Genomic DNA, 20541 nt, shown 5'->3' with positions numbered 1-20541 from the left:
GAGGGAGATCATTAATATATAGGCTAAATAATAGGGGACCTAACACTGACCCTTGTGGAACACCCATTGTGCACTTCATGTTACTGGACAGTGCGTCACAAACGTTAAGACATTTTATCCTATTAGATAAATATGAAGACATCCATGCCAGTGCTCTAGATGAGAAGTTAAATTTAGAGAGTTTCGATATTAAAACATCATGATTGACTGTGTCGAAGGCTTTACACGCTTTTACAACCACTCCTCCTTTGTCAAGTCTTGATTTAATTTGCTCTATTAAGTGCAAGGTAGCAGTTTTGGTGGAATAATTTGCTCTAAAGCCAAATTGCATACAATGTAGACCAAAATTGCTTGTATTAAGAAATGTTGTCAGTTGTTTAATGACAACTTTCTCAGCAACCTTTGAGAGTACTTACTGGTCTGTAGTTACTGGCTTCAAGGCGGTCTCCTGATTTAAAAATAGGTGTGACAATGGCACATTTCCAGTCATCAGGAAAGGAACTGTGTTTAAAAGACAAGTTAATTAAATGAGCAAAAGGGGAGTTAAAATATCTTTGTGTGATTTGACAAACATGGTGTCAAAGTTTAAGGCATCTCTAATTTTGGAGTTTTTTAAGGAGCTGATGATTTTGTTTACTTGTAACTCATCAGTTTCTACCAGCTCGAAAACCTGGCCTGTAGCATCTATAGGAACAATATCCAGTTTCCTTTTCGTAATTTTTTTTCCTAACTCATATATAGACTCAAGAAATAGTAACGACAGAAGCAACAGTAAGATAATCTTCAATTAACTTTCCCCATACTTTGAGTTTAAAATCCCCTAAAAATTTTGGATCCCTCCTTGTAAGATCATCAATGTTTTTCCAGATCAATTTACTGTTGCCTTTTGCCTCATTCAATATATTGAGATAAAAACGAGATTTAGCTTCTCTTAGCTCTTGGATAACTTTGTTCCTTAAACCTTTACAAATCAGCACGTCGGTGTCTCTTCTAGTTTTAATTGCCTTCCTTAGTGCAGCATCTCTTGATTTCATTAGTTTCCACAAATTTTCATTAAACCACTGTAAATTGTTTTTTTGATTCTGTGAGTTAAGGTATCATAGCCATAGTCCAGATCATCAGAGGACAGTACATCATCCCAGTTCAAGCTGTTAATTTCATTGATAAATTCTTCTTGCTTAGCTCTGGGGATGCATTGAAGGATCATTGTCTTAGTTGCCGTGGTCCTAAATCTATTTTTAGTCAGTTTTCTTGCACATAAGGTTGGGTTATCTGATAAGCCAGTGATTAAATTATAACTTTTAGTTATTCTTTCTGGTTTGTTAGTAAATATCAGATCAATTTGTGTACTGGAGCATTTTGCAATGCTAGTTGGGCCTTTTACTAGTTGTTCTAGTTGGAATTTCTTTCTCGTCCCTCGTTTTTTCCTCTTAGATTTATCCTCCCAGTTCACATTAAAATCATCCTTAAGTAATAATTCTTTGTTGAGATTTCGCTCTTTCTAGTATGGAAGAGGATTAGGGCCACGTGTGAAAAATTTAAGTCAGAATTCTGACTTTGAACTCAGAACTCAAATAAATTTTTCACATGTGGCCCTAATCCTCTTCCGTATTTCAAGACTTCTGGGAGTTGATCATAGAAAGTGTCATCTGCAGAAGGGGGCCTATAGACACCTATGATGTTACAAGACATTTGTTGGGATAACATTATCATTTATCCCAACATAGTCTAACATATTACCCACGTGTAAACCACATGTTCACATTTGATGTTGTCTCTCACATAATAAAGCACCCCTCCATCAGGTCTGTCTCTTCTGAAACATTGGTATCCGGGCACCATGAACGCACTCGCAGGACTTTTGTTTCAACCATGTTTCAGTCAGACAGAGAAAGTCCAGATTTGAGTCAGACACAAGATGAGTTAGCTGACTGCTCTGTGCAATAGTGTTTCTGATGGAAAAATGTCCACCGAAAAGCCCCCTCGGTTTCAGCTTCAGGTTCAGGACTTTTGCACGACTGACAGTTTGGAAGATTTGAATAACCTCTGCCTCTTCACTGCAGGGTTTCGACACACTGGTGTCAGCAGCAGGTTTTGTGAGAGAGACACTGGGGACCTATCAAGGTTTCCACAGTAATAGTAATAGTTATAGTAATGGTACTGCATCATATTATATGTGCACTTATATTATAAGTGTATCATATGTTTTTATAAAGAAGAAGATGAAAAAGAAGAGTAAGTTTCTGTTTAAAAAAAAAAGAAGAAGAGGAGGAGGAAGTAAGAAGAAGTTTCTGTGGTTTTTTCTCGGTGATGCTCCGTCTGTTGCTGAAGGTAGGAGTGTGAGGGGAGAAATGCAGCTGCTCTATTTCATTGTTTTATGTGGAGCTCTAATTGTTTATGTTGTAGCTTTTAACGCATATTGTTTACATTTAATACATTCATGTTATCAGGCTGTTTTGTGTCGTTTTGATGTCTGGTAGATATAGGTTTCATTTTCTTCTTCAAGGTCATTAAGTAGTGTTGCAGGCCGCCCTGTGTTCATATGCAGAGGAGGAAAATGAAACTAAGAGCGTCTGTTTCCACAGTAAATCATCTGTTGAGTGTGTGATGATTGTTTATTTCTGCTTTAAAGGGTAACCGCCATGAAACAATCAGAAAATAACGTTTTATTTCCTTCCCTCTCCTCGCTCCAACACCGCTGCTTTCTCACTCTGGCTCTTCTTTTTTCTCTTGTCTTTCTTAAAATGAGTCAGGAAGCTGACAACAACGCCTTATTTTACTTTTAATGTAAACAAACTAAAATAAATGTCCTCCCGTCGTCCTAAATCGATATTAGAGTACTTCCTGGTTTTATGAATTAAGTGGCAAACAAGTTGAAGGAGCCGCGTTGTATGTGTTTGACAGCGACAGCCATCTCTGCAAATCCCGCCCCCAAAGTTCCTGTACTTTTGGAAAGTACCCCACCCCAAAATTTTTACTCTTTCTCACCATGTGGCTTTGGTTTTCCTTTTTTTAAACCATATCTGTGGGTGGGGATTTTCATCTTGCTGTGGCTAGCTGTGAGCTTAAAGGACAGGTTCACAATTTTTCAAGTCTGTCTTAAAACAACAGTCAGGTGCCCAAATCAGAGACACACCAATACTGATACTGATATCAGCCCAATACTGTCTCAATTAGCTGCATTGGGTATCCATGACAATGGGCCGATCTGGTATCAGATACCATTATTTTAATAAATAACAATTCAATTAACTTATATCTATGTGTTTATTTGTTATCTTTTGTTTTACAATGTTAGGAAAGCAACATCTAAGACAAGCCTGATTTTGTCTTACACATAAAATAATAATCCCAGTCTCTTCCACACTGTGATGCATACAGCTCGTTAATTAAATACTGGTATTGAATCAGTACTCGGCATCGGCCGATACCCAAAGCCCAGGTATTGGTATCCAGTTGGATCAGTGCATCCCCAACCCAAATGAACATTAAAATAGGTTTTGCTTCCCATAATCATTCCTCCTGTTCATATTGACCATTAGAAGATCCCTTCACAATGCACTTACAATGTAAGTGTTGGAGGACAAAATCCACAGTCCTCCTTCCGTGCAAAAATGTATTTAAAAGTTTATCTGAAGCTAATATGAAGCTTCAGCGTCCGAATGCATTAAATCAAGTAAATATTTTCAACGTTACAGTCTTTTTAGAACGAAACTTCCTCTTTTTGTTACTATACTTCCACCACAGCTCAACAGGAAAACACAAAGAGGGAATTTGATGCTAAAAAGTCAGATATCCAGTTGATATGATTAACGCAGACTGCTGAAGCCTCATATAAGCTTCAGATGATCTTTTAACTGCATTTTTGGACAAAATGACTGTGTGGACACACTGTGGATTTTGGCTTCCATCACTTACATTGAAAGCACATTTGAGGGGGATCTTTTATTAGTCAGTATGAACAGCAGGAATGATTACAGCGAGGAAAACCTCTTTCAGTGTTCATATAGACACCTGACTGTTGTTTTAGGACACACATGAAAAATTGTGAAAGAGAAGAGAGTTAGTAATTTGTTGTGATGATTTAGGACAAAGAAAAAAACGTTTTCCTGTCAAATTTAATAACTCTTAGCTAGAAATGTCTTTGTATTATTACAGGTTTTATTGTTGTTAAAGGAGATGGAATAACATTTTCAGTTATTATTTTATTATATTATAGGTTATACATTTGTGCATATAAATGAATTATTTTCATTTCTATGACTTAACATTCGTTCATAGGGCATTATTCTGATAATATTGTGGCTCTTTCCCACCGTTGCTGCTAGTTAATTAATTGATCAAATTAATTGATAGCACATCAGGCTGCTGGTGGTGTTTGCATTCCCTCTCTGTTTGGGTCGAGTCTCTCATTTGTGAAAATGAATTTATGCACATCCGGTTCAGATGAGTTTTCCACGGGTCTATTTCAAATTGTTGAAGACCTCTATAGCACTTCTAGCAGTCATAAACTCCACAGAGTACCTTTTTAAATAGTTGACCAAACAAAAAGTGCTGGTTTTGATCTTAATAGATTAAGAGTTTTTTGAAACAGACTTTGGACTGTTTCTGATTAGAAACTGGATGTTTTTTTTAAGATTCACTGTTTTACAGTCACTCCTTTTCCCATGATAGTTCTTAGGATACATCTTTGGTTTGGCCACTATGTCAATTTGCTTCCACAGCCTGTGAAGCTGTTCCTGTGGGCTTCGACCGTCGTAGTGCTTCAGTTTTAGCAGCCATTTCCTGGTGTAAATTCTGTTATTTTGCATGTTTAGAGGACAGAAGGTAATTTATGTGTTTTTTATTGTCTTCTGCAGGTATATATTTTTCTTTAATTTTTATCATTGGACCCGTGAAGACCTCTATAGCACTTCTAGCAAGCAAAGACTCCACAGAGTACCTTTTTAAATAGTTGACTAAAAAAAAGTTAAAGCACCGGTTTTGATCTTGATGGACTTAGAGTTTCTCTTAACAGACTTTGGACTGTTTCTTTAGAAACTGGATTCAGGATGAGTCTGTATTTGACTGCCAGCAGGAACACTGGCAACAGATACCTGAACATTTACACTAACACAGCGGAAGGACACACACTCCTTCTTTAATAAAGGTGAATCCAGTTAAACAGTTTTAGAAGAAACAACTAACAAAGCTCCATCTATTCTCTGTGTCACCTGTGTCAAACCAGGAAACAGAAACTATTATTCTTCCACTGAGAGGAGATGCAAATAAAAAGAAACAGACACGGATGAAGACAGAAATAATACTGGAATACTGATGCTACAACTTGCAGCTGACTTCAATCACTGAAGGTGAGTTTTCAGAGAATCACAACTCAAACTGTTAATAACCTTAGAAAATTAAATATGTCTTACTTCCTGTCTCAACATTCTGCTTTGTGTGTTTTCAGCTTCACTCAGAGAGAAAATGGCTTCTGGATCAGAAAACGATCTCTCCTGTCCCGTCTGTCATGACATCTTTAAAGATCCTGTTATCCTGACATGCAGCCACAGCTTCTGTAAAGACTGTCTGCAGAGATGGTGGAGAGCGAAACAAGTACAGGAGTGTCCATTTTGTAAGACTGTATCTAGAAGGAAAAACCCACCTTGTAACTTGGCTTTAAAGAACCTGTGTGAGGCCTTCTTGCTGGAGAGAGATCAGAGAGCTTCAGCAGGGTCTGAGGATCTCTGCAGTCTGCACTCTGAGAAACTCAAACTCTTCTGTCTGGACCATCAGCAGCCAGTGTGTGTTGTCTGCAGAGATTCAAAAATACACACCAACCACAGATTCAGACCCATCGATGAAGCTGCACATGATCACAAAGAGGAGCTCCAGAAATCCCTGAAGCCCTTAAAGGAGAAACTGAAGCTCTTTAAAAAAGTTAAAGGAAACTGTGATCAAACAGCAGAACACATTAAGGTCCAGGCCAGAGACACAAAGAAGAAGATTAAGAAGCAGTTTAAGAAGCTTCACCAGTTTCTTCAAGAGGAAGAGGAGGCCAGGACCACTGCCCTGAGGAAGGAGGAAAATCAGAAAAGTAAAGTTATGCATAATAAGATAAAGGCTCTGAGCAGAGAGATAGCAGCTCTTTCAGACACAATCAGAGCCACAGAGGAGGAACTGAGAGCTGAAGACGTCTCATTCCTGCAGAACTATAAGGCTGCAGTGGAAAGAGTCCAGCAGCGCCCCCTGCTGGATGATCCAGAGCTGGTCTCAGGAGCTCTGATAGACGTGGCCAAACACCTGGGCAACCTGACCTTCAACATCTGGAACAAGATGAAGGAGATGGTCTCCTACACTCCTGTGATTCTGGATCCAAACACTGCTCATCCAGAACTCATCCTGTCTAAATATCTGACCAGTGTGAGATGTGGAGAGAGACAGAAGCTTCCTAAAAACCCAGAGAGGTTTGATTTCTATCCCTCTGTCCTGGGCTCTGAGGGCTTTAACTCAGGGACTCACAGCTGGGTCGTTGAAGTCGAAGACAGCACAACCTGGTATGTTGGTGTGACACCAGAGTCTGTCCAGAGGAAGGGACATGCATACACAAAGTCTGGATTATGGGCAGTACTGTTGAATAAAGGTCAGTATACAGCAGTCTCCTCACTATATTCCACTGTTCTCTCAGTGAAGAAGAAGCTGTGGAGGATCAGAGTTCATCTGGACTGGAACAGAGGAAAACTGTCATTCTCTGATCCTGATACTAACACACACATACACACCTTCACACACACTTTCACTGGGAGACTGTTTCCATACATTGCTACTTGGAATGAACTCCCACTGAAGATATTACCTGTGGTCTCTGATGATGATGAGAATGATGATGATGAGCACTTTTTCTTTTTTGGATTTTAAATAAGTGAAGCGTGTGTCTTAATAAGTGAATCATAAAGTAAACATGTTTGTCTGTGGTGGTTTTTAGGGTAATCAGTAATGAAGTGTTTATAACACATTTGAGAAAGTTTGCTGCATTGTTTGACATTTTCACTGTAAGGTTTCAGGACATTATAGAACAGTATTTCCATCATTTTTGTTTGGTCTTCATTATACTCTGGACATAAGATGTAAAGCCATCAACATAACTGTGACCCATACACTGAGAAAGGATTACTGTCTGATTGTATTTCATATTAAAAGACAACAGAATAAGACTTTACTGGAATCCTGTTGTATCTGCAGAATTATGGTGAATTACAGTTTGTTAAAACATAGAAGAAACATAATAAAACTTTTGAGAACACTGGACATTTAGTTCCACTGTTCCCATCACTAAGATGACCCTGGTGATGAGGATGGCAGAGACTGTCTTGATTCTGATGATGATGAAATTTGAGAAAGTGGCAGGAGATATGAACTTTATGCTCATGACATTATACCAGTGTTTTTTCCTGATCATATGAAGAGTTGTAAATTAATTAAAACTAGTGTTGTCCTTTAAAAACCCCTTACTTTAAGGGGACATCTCACCAAATCAGTTAGAAAATATGCATGTATATGTTTGTGTGAGATACACACAAATGGTGGGGGGGGGGGGGGGGGGACACTGTGTCATAGCACTTCTAGTGGTCAAAAACTCAGAAACAGACTCAAACAAAGAGAATCCTGATTAGAAATTTTATCCAGGATCAATTTGTATTTTATTTCAAGTTTAGTCCTTAGTACAGATAAAGTAATTATAGAAGGTGACTTTAATATTCATGTAGATGTCAATAATGATAGCCTTAGCACTGCGTTTATCTCATCATTAGACTCAACTGGCTTGTCTCACAGTGTAAATAAACCCACTCACTAGTTTAACCACACCTTCGACCTTATTCAGATATATGGCATCGAAATTGAACATTTCATAGTGTTTCCACAAACGTATTTTATCAGATTATTACTTAATAACTTTTGAATTCCTATTACTGGACTACATGTTGTTAGATAAAAATGTCTTCACTACATGTCTATCTGATAGTGCTGTAGAGTTAAGAGTAATTAAGATGAGATTGAAGGAAAGGTGGCAAAAGCAATGGAAGTGAAGAGAGGAAAGGACGGTGGTTTTACACTATTCAAAGGACAGATGGAGGAATTAGAGGAAACAGGAGAGAGGAGACATTAATATGACGGTTTCACTTTGCTCATACTGGACTAAATAATACACCATAGAAAACAGGGAAACATAACACAGGAAGCATGGGCAGATTACCAAACAGGCCTACTGGGCCCGGGACCAGGGTCCCAAGGGCTCAGGGGTCCCCTAAGCCAGAGCCTCTGCGTGAAGTTGCTGTTATTAACTCTTTGCATTTCTTGTCCAAAGTCAAAGGGCTTAGTCATTCATGTCAATAACAGAGCCTCCAAAGTCCTACTGAAAAACTGCAAGAATAGCCTAAACATTCACTTTGAAGATGTCACAAGAAAGAAACCATCATGATACCTTTTAAGTGCGCTGATAATCCTGTTGAGGTGAATATTGTGCTGTTGGCTGCAAGTCGGTATACCTGCGACTTTTGTGGACAAGAAGAAACAATAGATCATGTAATGATCCACTGTCATAAATATGAAGCTGAAATGAGACGCCTGATTCAGAGCATGTGAGGGAAACATCAGAGTAAACTTTGATTCAACCAGTGCTGGAAGAAGTATTCAGATCCTTGACTTAAGTACAAATAGAAATACTTTAGTCTAAAAATACTCCATTACAAGATAAAAGTCCTAAATTCAAAATATTACTTGAGTAAAAGTGCAGAAGTATTATCAGCAATATGTCCTTAAAGTATCAACAGTACTCATTATGCAGACTGGCTTTAGAGTGTTTCATTGTTACAGTATATTATATTGTTTGTTTTCATACAAATACATGCACTTTCATGTTTTAGTTTATTGTTGGGGAGCCAATTTTAGATTAATAGTAATGGTACTGAATCACATTATATGTGAACTTATATTATTAAGTGTATCATATGCTTTTATGATGATAATAATAATAATAATAATAATAATAATAATAATAATAATTAAAAACATAATAATAATACACTTTATTGATATATCACCTTTCACACAAAGTGCATAACAAATTTTAATTAAAGCTGCAAGCAGCGATGATCAGGCCCTCGCACCCCAGCGCATGTCGAAGTGACGCTCAGTCGAAGGGCTTTTGTCAGTGACTTGTTGTGTAAAGTTTGAGGCAGATCCAACCGTGTACACTCAAGTTATATCAATTTCCTCTGTCATGGCGAAACATCAAAACTCAACGCCACGCCACGGCCAAACCATCATGATCATACACTAGTCTAGATGACACACACTGATTTTTAAGTCCTTTCGATGGATTCTGTAGGAGGAGTTCTTTAAAATACAAGGTATGCGAAATGGCCAAGAAAAGGCGAAAATGTACCATTTTTTTCAAGATGGCCGACTTCCTGTTCGACTTACAATACGGCTTCAAGAGGCTTTTTTGTGCGTGTTGACATTATACATGTGCCCTGTGAATTTCATCTTTCTACGTTAATCTGGAAGGCGGGGCTGCAATTTTGAAATTTTAAAGGGGGCACTGTTGAGCCATTTTGCCACGCCCATTCAAAGCGACCACATAGGATTTTAGCTGACATCACTCTAGACATGTGTGTCAAGTTTCATGACTGTAGAGCAATCCCTTCTCCCTGAAAAACAGTATCATATTTCATGGCGAAGGATGTGTCGCCATGGTAACAGCATTCAGTTTTGGGTCATGAGCTGCCAAATGTAGCATCACCAAGGTCTTGTTTATTAGCTGACTTAATTTCAGGTGCATCAGCCAAATTTCCTAGGAGTAATTAGACAAAGTACGACGCATGATACTTCCTGTTGCCAGTAGGTGGCGCTATGACTTTCGCTAAATATGAGACTGAACATGTGTTCAGATTGGGACTCTTAACAAGCATATGAAATTTGGAAAAGATCAGACCACGTGGAGTCAAGTTATAAGGCATTGAAATTTCATGGCGTCACATCGAAATTCGCCGCGTCGCCATGGCAACACCTTTCAACGAAGGGTCACCAACTTCATAATATAAGATCTCCAAGGTCTTGAGGCTATTCTCAGTAAATTTCAGCTGGATTCGATCACCGTGCTGCCCACAGGTTGTCAGAGCGTAAAACATGTAACTTCCTGTTGCCAGGAGGTGGCGCTATGACTCATATCCTGTATTGTCACATGGACCCGTTCAGGGCGGGACTCTTATGAAGCACAAAAGGTTTGGCTCTCTTAGGATCATGTATGCCGGAGTTATAGCCGTTTCATTTTTCATGGCGAAGGATCGAAATTCGCCGCCCAGCCACGCCCCCTAGGAAAGACTAATGAGAATTGTTTTAGCAACTTTTAATCTCCTATGCCTGTAGATGATACGGACCGAATTTGAAAGTCCTGGGGTCAAATCTCTAGGAGGAGTTCGTTAAAGTATGCGGGCTGGAAATGACAAAATCGGTGCAAAATTTCAACTTTGATACAAAATGGCCGACTTCCTGTTGGAGTTAGGCTATGTGTCCTTGAGACTTTTTGGTGCGTCTGGTCATGATACATATGCATACCGAATTTCGTTCTCCTACGACAATCTGTATCGAGGGGCTCAATTTTCTTGACTTTCTAGGTGGCGCTGTCGAGCCATTTTGTCCCGCTTTATTTCGAGACCCATAAAATATCGAAATTTTCGCCAGTCCTGACATCTGTGCAAATTTTCATGAGTTTTCGTGCATGTTTAGGCCCTCAAAAATGCGTTTGTTTCGGAGGAATAATAATAACTCCTTCAGTTTCAATAGGGCTTCGCACCGGTCGGTGCTCGGGCCCTAAAAAAGAAAAGAAAAGAGCAGACAATTTCAATAACAGTCAGAATATTAAAATATATGATTTTAATGATTTTTAAAGCTGGCAAATAAACATAGTGGAGTAGAAAGTACAAAGCAGCATAAAATGGAAATACTCAAGCAAAGTACAAGTACCTCACATTCGTACTTAAATACAGTACTTCAATAGTTATTTTCCACCACTGGGTTTAGAAAATATTTTGCAGAAAAATACAGGAAAGTAAAGTTATATATTTTTGTTTAATTACCTTATTTTGAAGTTTTTTTTTTTTTTAACACTCCGCACCAGTTGGTGACGGGAATGCACCGTTTCATTTTTTGTCAACTGCCAATTAGAGGAAGAAGAAGTTGAAGTTGTTTCTGGGATTTCTCGTCAGTGCTGCTCCTTCGTGTTGCTGAAGGTAAGAGTCTGAAGGAAGAAATACAGCTGCTCTATTTCACTGTTTTATGTGGAGCTCTAATTGTTTATGTTGTAGCTTTTAACGCATATCGTTTACGTTTAATACATTCACGTCACTTGACTGTTTTGTGTTGTTCTGACCGTTAATAACAGTCTCGTAGTTATAGGTGTCATTTTCCTCTTTAAGGTCGCTAAGCGTCCTTTATAGTGTTGCACGTCGCCCTGTGTTCATATGCAGATGAGGAAAAATGGAATTAAGAGCGTCTGTTTCCACAGTGAATCATTTGTTGAATGTTTGATGGTGATTTATTTCCGTTTTGGAAGATAACCGCCGTGAAACAACCAGAAAATAACGTTTTATTTCCTTCCCTCTCCTCGCTCCAACACCGCTGCTTTCTCACTCTCGCTCTTTTTTTCTCTTGGCTTTTTGAAAAAATGAGTCGGGAAGCTGACAACAGCGCTTTATTTTACTTTTAACTTTAACAAACTTAAATCATTATCCTCAGTCGATACTAGAGTACTTCCTGGTTTCATGAATTGAACGGCAAACAAGTTGAAGTAGCCGCGCTGTATGTGTTTGACCAATCAGCGACGACCCTCCCTGCAAACCCCGCCCCCAAAGTTCCTGTACTTTTGGAACTTTCTGCAAGTGCATCCAGCTGCAGCCACAGTGCAAACGTGCAGTATCTACATGACACACCCACTTGGTTAGGTTTAGGCATTTGGAGGGGATGGGGGCATGTGTCGTGTAACATGCCGTTAGGGTGACTAAACAAAAGTTAAAGCACCAGTTTTGATCTTGATGGACTTAGAGTTTCTTTTAACAGACTTTGGACTTTTTCTTTAGAAACTAGATTCAGGATGAGTCTGTATTTGACTGCCAGCAGGAACATTGGCAACAGATACCTGAACATTTACACTAACACAGTGGAAGGACACACACTCCTTCTTTAATAAAGGTGAATCCAGTTGAACAGTTTTAGAAGAAACACCTAACAAAGTTCCATCTATTCTCTGTGTCACCTGTGTTAAACCAGAAAACAGAAACTATTCTTCCACTGAGAGGAGACGCAGAATAATAATCACTGAGAGGGACAGATAACAAGATTCACCATCAGACTACAACCTGAACCTCCACAGACGGATGAAGACAGAAGTAATACTGGAATACTGACGCTACAACCTGCAGCTGACTTCAATCACTGAAGGTGAGTTTTCAGAGAATCACAACTCAAATTGTGAATTACTTCAAAAAATTAAATATGTCTTACTCCCTGTTTCAATATTCTGCTTTGTGTGTTTTCAGCTTCACTCAGAGAGAAAATGGCTTCTGGATCAGAAAACGATCTCTCCTGTCCCGTCTGTTATGACATCTTTAAAGATCCTGTTGTCCTGACATGCAGCCACAGCTTCTGTAAAGACTGTCTGCAGAGATGGTGGAGAGCGAAACAAGTACAGGAGTGTCCAGTTTGTAAGACTGTATCTGGAAGCAACAACCCGCCTCGTAACTTGGCATTAAAGAACCTGTGTGAGGCCTTCTTACTGAAGAGAGATCAGAGAGCTTCAACAGGGTCTGAGGATCTCTGCAGTCTGCACTCTGAGAAACTCAAACTCTTTTGTCTGGACCATCAGCAGCCAGTGTGTGTTGTCTGTCGAGATTCAAAAATACACAACAACCACAGATTCAGACCCATCGATGAAGCTGCACAGGATCACAAAGAGGAGCTCCAGAAATCCCTGAAGCCCTTAAAGGAGAAACTGTGGCTCTTTAAAGAAGTTAAAGGAAAGTTTGATCAAACAGCAGAACACATTAAGATCCAGACCAGAGACACAGAGAGGCAGATCAAGGAGCAGTTTAAGAAGCTTCACCTGTTTCTACAAGAGGAAGAGGAGGCCAGGATCGCTGCTCTGAGGGTGGAAGAGGAGCAGAAGAGTCAGATGATGAAGGAGAAGATTGAGACTCTGAGCAGAGAGATAGCAGCTCTTTCAAACACAATCAGAACCACAGAGGAGGAGCTGAGAGCTGAAGACGTCTCATTCCTGCAGAACTACAAGGCTGCAGTGAAAAGAGTCCAGCAGCGCCCCCTGCTGGATGATCCAGAGCTGGTCTCAGGAGCTTTGATAGACGTGGCCAAACACCTGGGCAACGTGACCTTCAACATCTGGAACAAGATGAAGGAGATGGTCTCCTACACTCCTGTGATTCTGGATCCAAACACTGCTTATCCAGAACTCATCCTGTCTGAAGATCTGACCAGTGTGAGACACGGAGAGAAACAGAAGCTTCCTGACAATCCAGAAAGGTCTCATTCTTTCACCTTTGTCCTGGGCTCTGAGGGCTTTAACTCAGGGACTCACAGCTGGGATGTTGAGGTTGGAGACAGTACAGGCTGGATCATTGGTGTGGCAGCAGAGTCTGTCCAGAAGAAGGGAAGCACAGACATAATGTCTGGATTATGGGCAGTAGTGTTCAATAAAGATGAATACCACGCAGTCTCCTCACCACATCCCTCCACTGTTCTCTCAGTGAAGAAGAAGCTGCAGAGGATCAGAGTTCGTCTGGACTGGAACAGAGGAAAACTGTCATTCTCTGATCCTGATACTAACACACACATACACACCTTCACACACACTTTCACTGAGAGACTGTTTCCATGCATTGCTACTTGGAATGAACTCCCACTGAGGATATTACCTGTGGACTCTGATGATGATGGAGTTAATAATGGTGGTGGTGGTGACAGTGGTGATGATGATGATGATGGTGGTGATGGTGATGATGATGATGTTGATGATGATGAAGACGATGATGTTAACTGTGGGCCCATTACATCTGCAGCCCCAGTAAACATCTATTCCTTTTTCGGTTCAAAATCAGTGAAACGTGTGTCTTAATAAGTGAATCATAAAGTAAACATGTTTGTCTGTGGTGGTTTTTAGGGTAATCAGTAATGAAGTGTTTATAACACATTTGAGAAAGTTTGCTGCATTGTTTGACATTTTCACTGTAAGGTTTCAGGACATTATAGAACAGTATTTCCATCGTTTTTGTTTGGTCTTCATTATACTCTGGACATAAGATGGAAAGCCATCAACATAACTGTGACCCATACACTGAGAAAGGATTACTGTCTGATTGTATTTAATATTAAAAGACAACAGAATAAGACTTTACTGGAATCCTGTTTTATTTGCATAAATATGGTGAATTACAGTTTGTTAAAACATAGAAGAAACATAATAAAACTTTTGAGAACACTGGACATTTAGTTCCACTGTTGATTCTGGTGATGATCATATTTGAGAAAGTGGAAGGAGATATGAACTTTATGCTCATGACATTATACCAGTGGTTTTTCCTGATCCTATGAAGAGTTGTAAATTAATTAAAACTAGTGTTGTCCTTTAAAAAAACTTATTTTCAGGGGACATCTTCTCACCAAATCAGTTAGAAAATATGCATGTACATGTTTGTGTGAGATACACACAAATGGGGGACCTGCTCAAAAAAACACTGCTCCATAGCAATTCTAGTGGTCAAAAACTCAAAAACAGACTCAAACAGAGACACAGACGCACCCCTTCTTTAATAGAGGTTAATCCGGTTGAACAGGTGAGCGTTTAAAAGAACCATGTAACAAAGCTCTAACTATTCTCTGAGTCACCTGCGAAAAGCCAGGAAACAGAAACTATTATTTTTCCACTGAACAGTGACACAAACAAAGAGAGAGACAGACGACTAGAAGATTCACCATCAGACTAAAACCTGAACCTTCACAGACGGATGAAGACAGAAGTAATACTAGAATACTGACGCTAAAACCTGCAGCTGACTTCAATCACTGAAGGTGAGTTTTCAGAGAATCACAACTCAAAGTTTGACTTGTAATAGGGTGCAGGTTTAGTTTGAACTTTGATAGGGACATTTTTTATCAGACAGTTAAAATAGTTGTGTGTGTGCACTTGGTCTTGATCTGTTTTCTCTTTCATATGCATACATGACATGTGACTGTAAAATGCTTAATTTATTGAACATGTATTTGCAAATATAACTTGACTAGAGGGTCTTGTGTCATGCATTTGAATTTCAAACAGTTAGGCCTATTTTACATTTTATTTTATTGATATGGATCAGAATAAAAAATAATATTCAAAATTGACGTATGAAAGATTGTCACAACAAATGTTACAAGACAATGGATGTATGATAACCTGGAGGTAATGTGCTGCTTTGTTTAAACCAACTATCTGGTGTCTGCCATTTCAAACCTGACCTTAGATTCCAAAGTCCAGTCTGCCATAGACCTCCGTTGTTGTCCACAGGCGATTAAAAACATGTCAATGAGCCACACCTCTGCACTGGGTGACATGTTCCTTCGTCCCTGAAGACAGTACCTTGTTTAGAAAAGGTTGCAAAGATTAAAAATAGTGATAAGATAGTAACCCTCAGGAGTGAGGTTCCTAGTAAGGTAGACACCACTGAGTATGATATTTGATATTTCCCTATTTAATCATTTTTCCCTATTAGTGACTTTAGAACCAGTGTTTTTAACTAACCAACAAGTCATTAACATTAGTATTAGTTTGTTGTCCTTCGCTATTATTTGGAGGTAAATTATTGTTTTTTGTAAAACAAATCTTCAGCACTGAAATGGATCCTACAAATCAGGGAATATAAGGAGATTTTTTGTGTCAAGAGATAAATACTGTAGTAAAAACAGGAGCTACATGTTTGCTTACTTTATTTAAAGTTAAATAATAAACGGTGCTGCTAGCTAACAGCTAATGTTACCCCTGAGTTTAAAGCCTTTTCACTGACATTTTCTTGTTCAATATTGCTATTAAGTGCAATACACTGTTAATTAGTGTCATTCAATTATAGTTCTAGATAGTGGTCAGTTTGATCATAAACATAGAAGTCAAAGCAACTGACAACACTTTATACCTGAACTTTAAATATGGCCTAATATCAACTGAAAATAAAAATACTAACTGTTCAAATTAACCACCATTCAGTCATCTATATTATCTGCTTCTATATTGTCGGGTTGCAGCTCGACAACGTGGTGCAGTTTGAAGTTGAGCGTTGTCAGATCAACAAGTCGGGTATCCCCCCCATGTCCCGATCTTTCACTTGTTATCACAATAACTCACGTTCTGCAGAAAGCACAAACCTTGCAACTCTGCATAGATTGTACCAGTAACACTATGTGGAGTCAATAGCCATGAGACAATTCACCTTGACATGGGTAGGGACGTGTGCCTTCTGTATATACCCAAATCTATGTCTATGAATCAAATTGTGAATAACTTAAGAAAACGAGATATGACTGACTTCTTGTTTCAATGTTCTGCTTTGTGTGTTTTCAGCTTCACTCAGAGAGAAAATGGCTTCTGGACCAGAGAATGATCTCTCCTGTCCCGTCTGTCATGATATCTTTAAAGATCCTGTTATCCTGACATGCAGCCACAGCTTCTGTAAAGAGTGTCTGCAGGGATGGTGGAACAGTAAACATGAACAGGAGTGTCCACTTTGTAAGACTGTATCTGGGAGCAACAACCCGCCTCGTAACTTGGCATTAAAGAACCTGTGTGAGGCCTTCTTACGGGAGAGAGATCAGAGAGCTTCAGCAGGATCTGAGGATCTCTGCAGTCTGCACTCTGAGAAACTCAAACTCTTCTGTCTGGACCATCAGCAGCCAGTATGTGTTGTCTGCAGAGATTCAAAAATACACAACAACCACAGATTCAGACCCATCAATGAAGCTGCACAAGATCACAAAGAGGAGCTCCAGAAATCCTTGAAGCCCTTAAAGGAGAAACTGAAGCTTTTTGAAGAAGTTAAAGGAAACTGTGATCAAACAGCAGAGCACATTAAGATCCAGGCCAGAGACACAGAGAAGCAGATTAAGGAGCAGTTTAAGAAGCTTCACCAGTTTCTTCAAGAGGAAGAGGAGGCCAGGATCACTGCTCTGAGAAAGGAAAAGGAGCAGAAGAGTCAGATGATGAAGGAGAAGATTGAGAGTCTGAGCAGAGAGATAGCAGCTCTTTCAGACACAATCAGAGCCACAGAGGAGGAGCTGAGAGCTGAAGACGTCTCGTTCCTGCAGAACTACAAGGCTGCAGTGAAAAGAGTCCAGCAGCGCCCCCTGCTGGATGATCCAGAGCTGGTCTCAGGAGCTCTGATAGGTGTGGCCAAACACCTGGGCAACGTGACCTTCAACATCTGGAACAAGATGAAGGAGGTGGTCTCCTACACTCCTGTGATTCTGGATCCGAACACTGCTCATCCAGAACTCATCCTGTCTGAAGATCTGACCAGTGTGAGACACGGAGAGAAACAGAAGCTTCCTAAAAACCCAGAGAGGTTTGATTTCTATCCCTCTGTCCTGGGCTCTGAGGGTTTTAACTCAGGGACTCACAGCTGGGATGTTGAGGTTGGAGACAGTACAGGCTGGTTCGTTGGTGTGACACCAGAGTCTGTCCAGAGGAAGGGAAGGTCAGACATAAAGTCTGGATTATGGGCAGTACTGTTCAGGGAAGGTAAATATGCAGCAGTCTCCTCACTACATTCCACTGTTCTCTCAGTGGAGGAGAGGCTGCAGAGGATCAGAGTTCATCTGGACTGGGACAGAGGAAAACTGTTATTCTCTGATCCTGATACTAACACACACATACACGACTTCACACACACTTTCACTGGGAGACTGTTTCCATACATTGCTACTTGGAATGAACTCCCACTGAAGATATTACCTGTGGTCTCTGATGATGATGATAATGATGATGATGATGATGAAGTTGATGATGTTTTCAGTGGGCCCAGTACACCTTCACCCTCAGTAAGCCCCCTTTCCTTTTAATTACCACCCGGAATAAACTCGCGCTGAAGATATTTGTGTTCTCTGATGATGACGATAATGATAGTGATGATTGATGATGATGATTGATGATGACGGTGATGATGTTTGCAGTGGACCCAGTACATCTGCAGCGTCAGTGAGCCCTTTTCCCTTTTTGAATTTTAAATCACTGAAGCATGCTTTTAAATAAGTGAATCATAAAGTAAACATGTCTGTCTGTAGTGGTTTTTAGGGTAATCAGTAATGAAGTGTTTATAACACATTTGAGAGAGTTTGCTGCATTGTTTGAAATTTTCACTATAAGGTTTCAGGACATTATAGAACAGTATTTCCATCGTTTTTGTTTGGTCTTCATTATACTCTGGACATAAGATGTAAAGCCATCAACATAACTGTGGCCCATACACTGAGAAAGGATTACTGTCTGATTGTATTTAATATTAAAAGACAACAGAATAAGATTTCACTGGAATCCTGTTTTATTTGCAGAAATATGGTGAATTACAGTTTGTTAAAATATAGAAACATAATAAAACTTTTGAGAACACTGGACACTTAGTTCCACTGTTCCCATCACTAAGATGACCCTGGTAATGAAGTCTTTATAACACATTTAAAAAAGTTTAATGTATTGTTTGAAATTTTCACTTTAAGGTTTTGGGACATTATAGAACAGTATTTCCATCATTTTTGTTTGTTCTTCATTATACTCTGGACATAAGATGTAAAGCCATCAACATAACTGTGGCCCATACACTCAGGAGGAATTACTGTCTGATTGTATTTAATATTAAAATACAACAGAATATGACTTTACTGGAATCCTGTTTTATTTGCAGAATTATGGTGAATTACAGTTTGTTACTGTATAGAAGAAGTATAATAAAACTTTGGAGAACACTAGACACTTAGTTCCACTGTTCCCATCACTAAGATGACCCTGGATGTTAATTATCAGGATGGCAGAAACATTCTTGATTCTGATGATGATGAATTTCGAGAAAGTGGCAGGAGATATGAACTTTTTTGCTTATGAAATTTCCTCTTGATCCCATGAAGTGAATAAATACTGTCATATTTTCAGCGTACATTTTCTCACCACCTCTCACAAAATCAGTTAGAAAATATGCATGTCCATGTTTGTGTGAGATATACACAAATGGACCTATATCTACCCTTCCCCTTCTCTCTAAGATCCTTGAGAAAGCAGTCGCCAATCAGTTGTGTGACTTTGTACTTAACAATAGTTTATTTGAGGATTTTCAGTCAGGATTTAGAGTGCATCATATCACAGAGACATCACTGGTGAAAGTTACAAATAACCTCCTAATTGCATCGGACAAAGGACTTCTCTCTGTAGTTGTCTTGTTAGATGTTAGTGCCGCATTTGACACTATAGACCATCTCATCCTATCACAGACTGGAACATTTAATTGGCATTAAAGGAACTGCATTAACTCTTGGGCCTCACTTTAAAATACTATCAATAGAGCATATTAGGGACCTAAAAGGTCCCCATCAAAAACTGCTATAAAAATATTATATATAAATATCTTTTTACACTTTCACAAAGTTATTTTTTTAACTAACTTCAGTCCTGATCATAATTAACAAATATTCATTTATTTTCAGAATTTTGACCCTTTAAATGCCAGTTTTTGTCATGATACCACTAATTTTTATTAAAAAAACACAAAAATTGAAATATTTTTTATATAGTAAGGGCAAGGGGGATTTTTTTTCATCATAGTTTGGGATATGTCAGTGATTAGCAACAACATTGAAATTTATGCATTATTTTTTTTATATTATCATAATTTTACTTTCTAATAGCATATTACCTTATTTTGCTTCAGAAATATAGCATAAATACAACATCACTTCGACTTCAACATTTAAATTCAAAAATTCAGAACAGAAATGAATCAGTGTGTGAGTGGGTGGGTCTGTGTCTGTGCATGTGTGCGTGCCTGCATGGATAGGTGTGTGTGTCAAGCTCAATAGCAGATACTGCACTGTAACTCATGTAGGCATCTGTTACAGGTATAATATATTTTATTGAGTCAGAAGGCCTGCATGTGCATGGGCATGTGTGTGCATGTGCATGCATGTGTGTATGAGTGTGGGCAGGTGGATGAAGGTGTGTGTATGTGTGTGTCTGTGAGAGAGGGAGAAATGAGTAATGTGACCTGCAGACCATATAAATGACCTCTTTTTAGCTGCACACACACACACACACACACACACACACACACACACACACACACACACACACACACACACACTCGTTTTTCCATACACACACATACACCACCCTTGGACATCCACATCAATACAAACACAACATTTTCAGATGAATAAATTTGCTACAATGTCTGCAAAATTTGATAATGCATGAAATGCCCCAGA

At 39.2% G+C, this 20541-nt stretch overlaps 3 protein-coding genes across 5 annotated transcripts; all 3 read left to right on the top strand.

Moving 5' to 3' along the window:
- Positions 1 to 2204: 2204 nt before the first annotated feature.
- Positions 2205 to 14438, top strand: LOC137181016 (E3 ubiquitin-protein ligase TRIM39-like). Of its 2 annotated transcripts, none has more exons than XM_067586337.1 (3): positions 2205 to 2331; positions 12307 to 12477; positions 12576 to 14438. In XM_067586337.1, the coding sequence occupies exon 3, from the start codon at positions 12593 to 12595 to the stop codon at positions 14162 to 14164; it is 1572 nt and encodes a 523-aa protein (XP_067442438.1). In that variant the 5' UTR covers positions 2205 to 2331; positions 12307 to 12477; positions 12576 to 12592; the 3' UTR covers positions 14165 to 14438. The 2 variants fall into 2 exon arrangements, with proteins under 2 accessions (XP_067442438.1, XP_067442437.1); XM_067586336.1 differs by lacking the exon at positions 2205 to 2331 and adding an exon at positions 10914 to 11270.
- LOC137181017 (zinc-binding protein A33-like) lies at positions 2225 to 7193 on the top strand. Of its 2 annotated transcripts, XM_067586338.1 has the most exons (3): positions 2225 to 2331; positions 5228 to 5351; positions 5450 to 7193. In XM_067586338.1, the coding sequence occupies exon 3, from the start codon at positions 5467 to 5469 to the stop codon at positions 6895 to 6897; it is 1431 nt and encodes a 476-aa protein (XP_067442439.1). In that variant the 5' UTR covers positions 2225 to 2331; positions 5228 to 5351; positions 5450 to 5466; the 3' UTR covers positions 6898 to 7193. The 2 variants fall into 2 exon arrangements, with proteins under 2 accessions (XP_067442439.1, XP_067442440.1); XM_067586339.1 differs by lacking the exon at positions 2225 to 2331 and having other exon boundaries at positions 5017 to 5351.
- Positions 14439 to 14947: 509 nt separating the features above from the next.
- Positions 14948 to 18593, top strand: LOC137182224 (zinc-binding protein A33-like). The gene is made up of 2 exons (XM_067588551.1): positions 14948 to 15117; positions 16640 to 18593. Exon 2 carries the CDS (start codon positions 16657 to 16659, stop codon positions 18130 to 18132), a length of 1476 nt encoding a protein of 491 aa, XP_067444652.1. The 5' UTR covers positions 14948 to 15117; positions 16640 to 16656; the 3' UTR covers positions 18133 to 18593.
- Positions 18594 to 20541: the final 1948 nt, after the last annotated feature.

Source organism: Thunnus thynnus, chromosome 4 (assembly GCF_963924715.1).
Source record: "Thunnus thynnus chromosome 4, fThuThy2.1, whole genome shotgun sequence".
Taxonomy (NCBI): Eukaryota; Metazoa; Chordata; class Actinopteri; order Scombriformes; family Scombridae; genus Thunnus; species Thunnus thynnus.
Note: the sequence above shows the minus strand (reverse complement) of the source record. Positions and strands in the feature narration are given on the sequence as shown.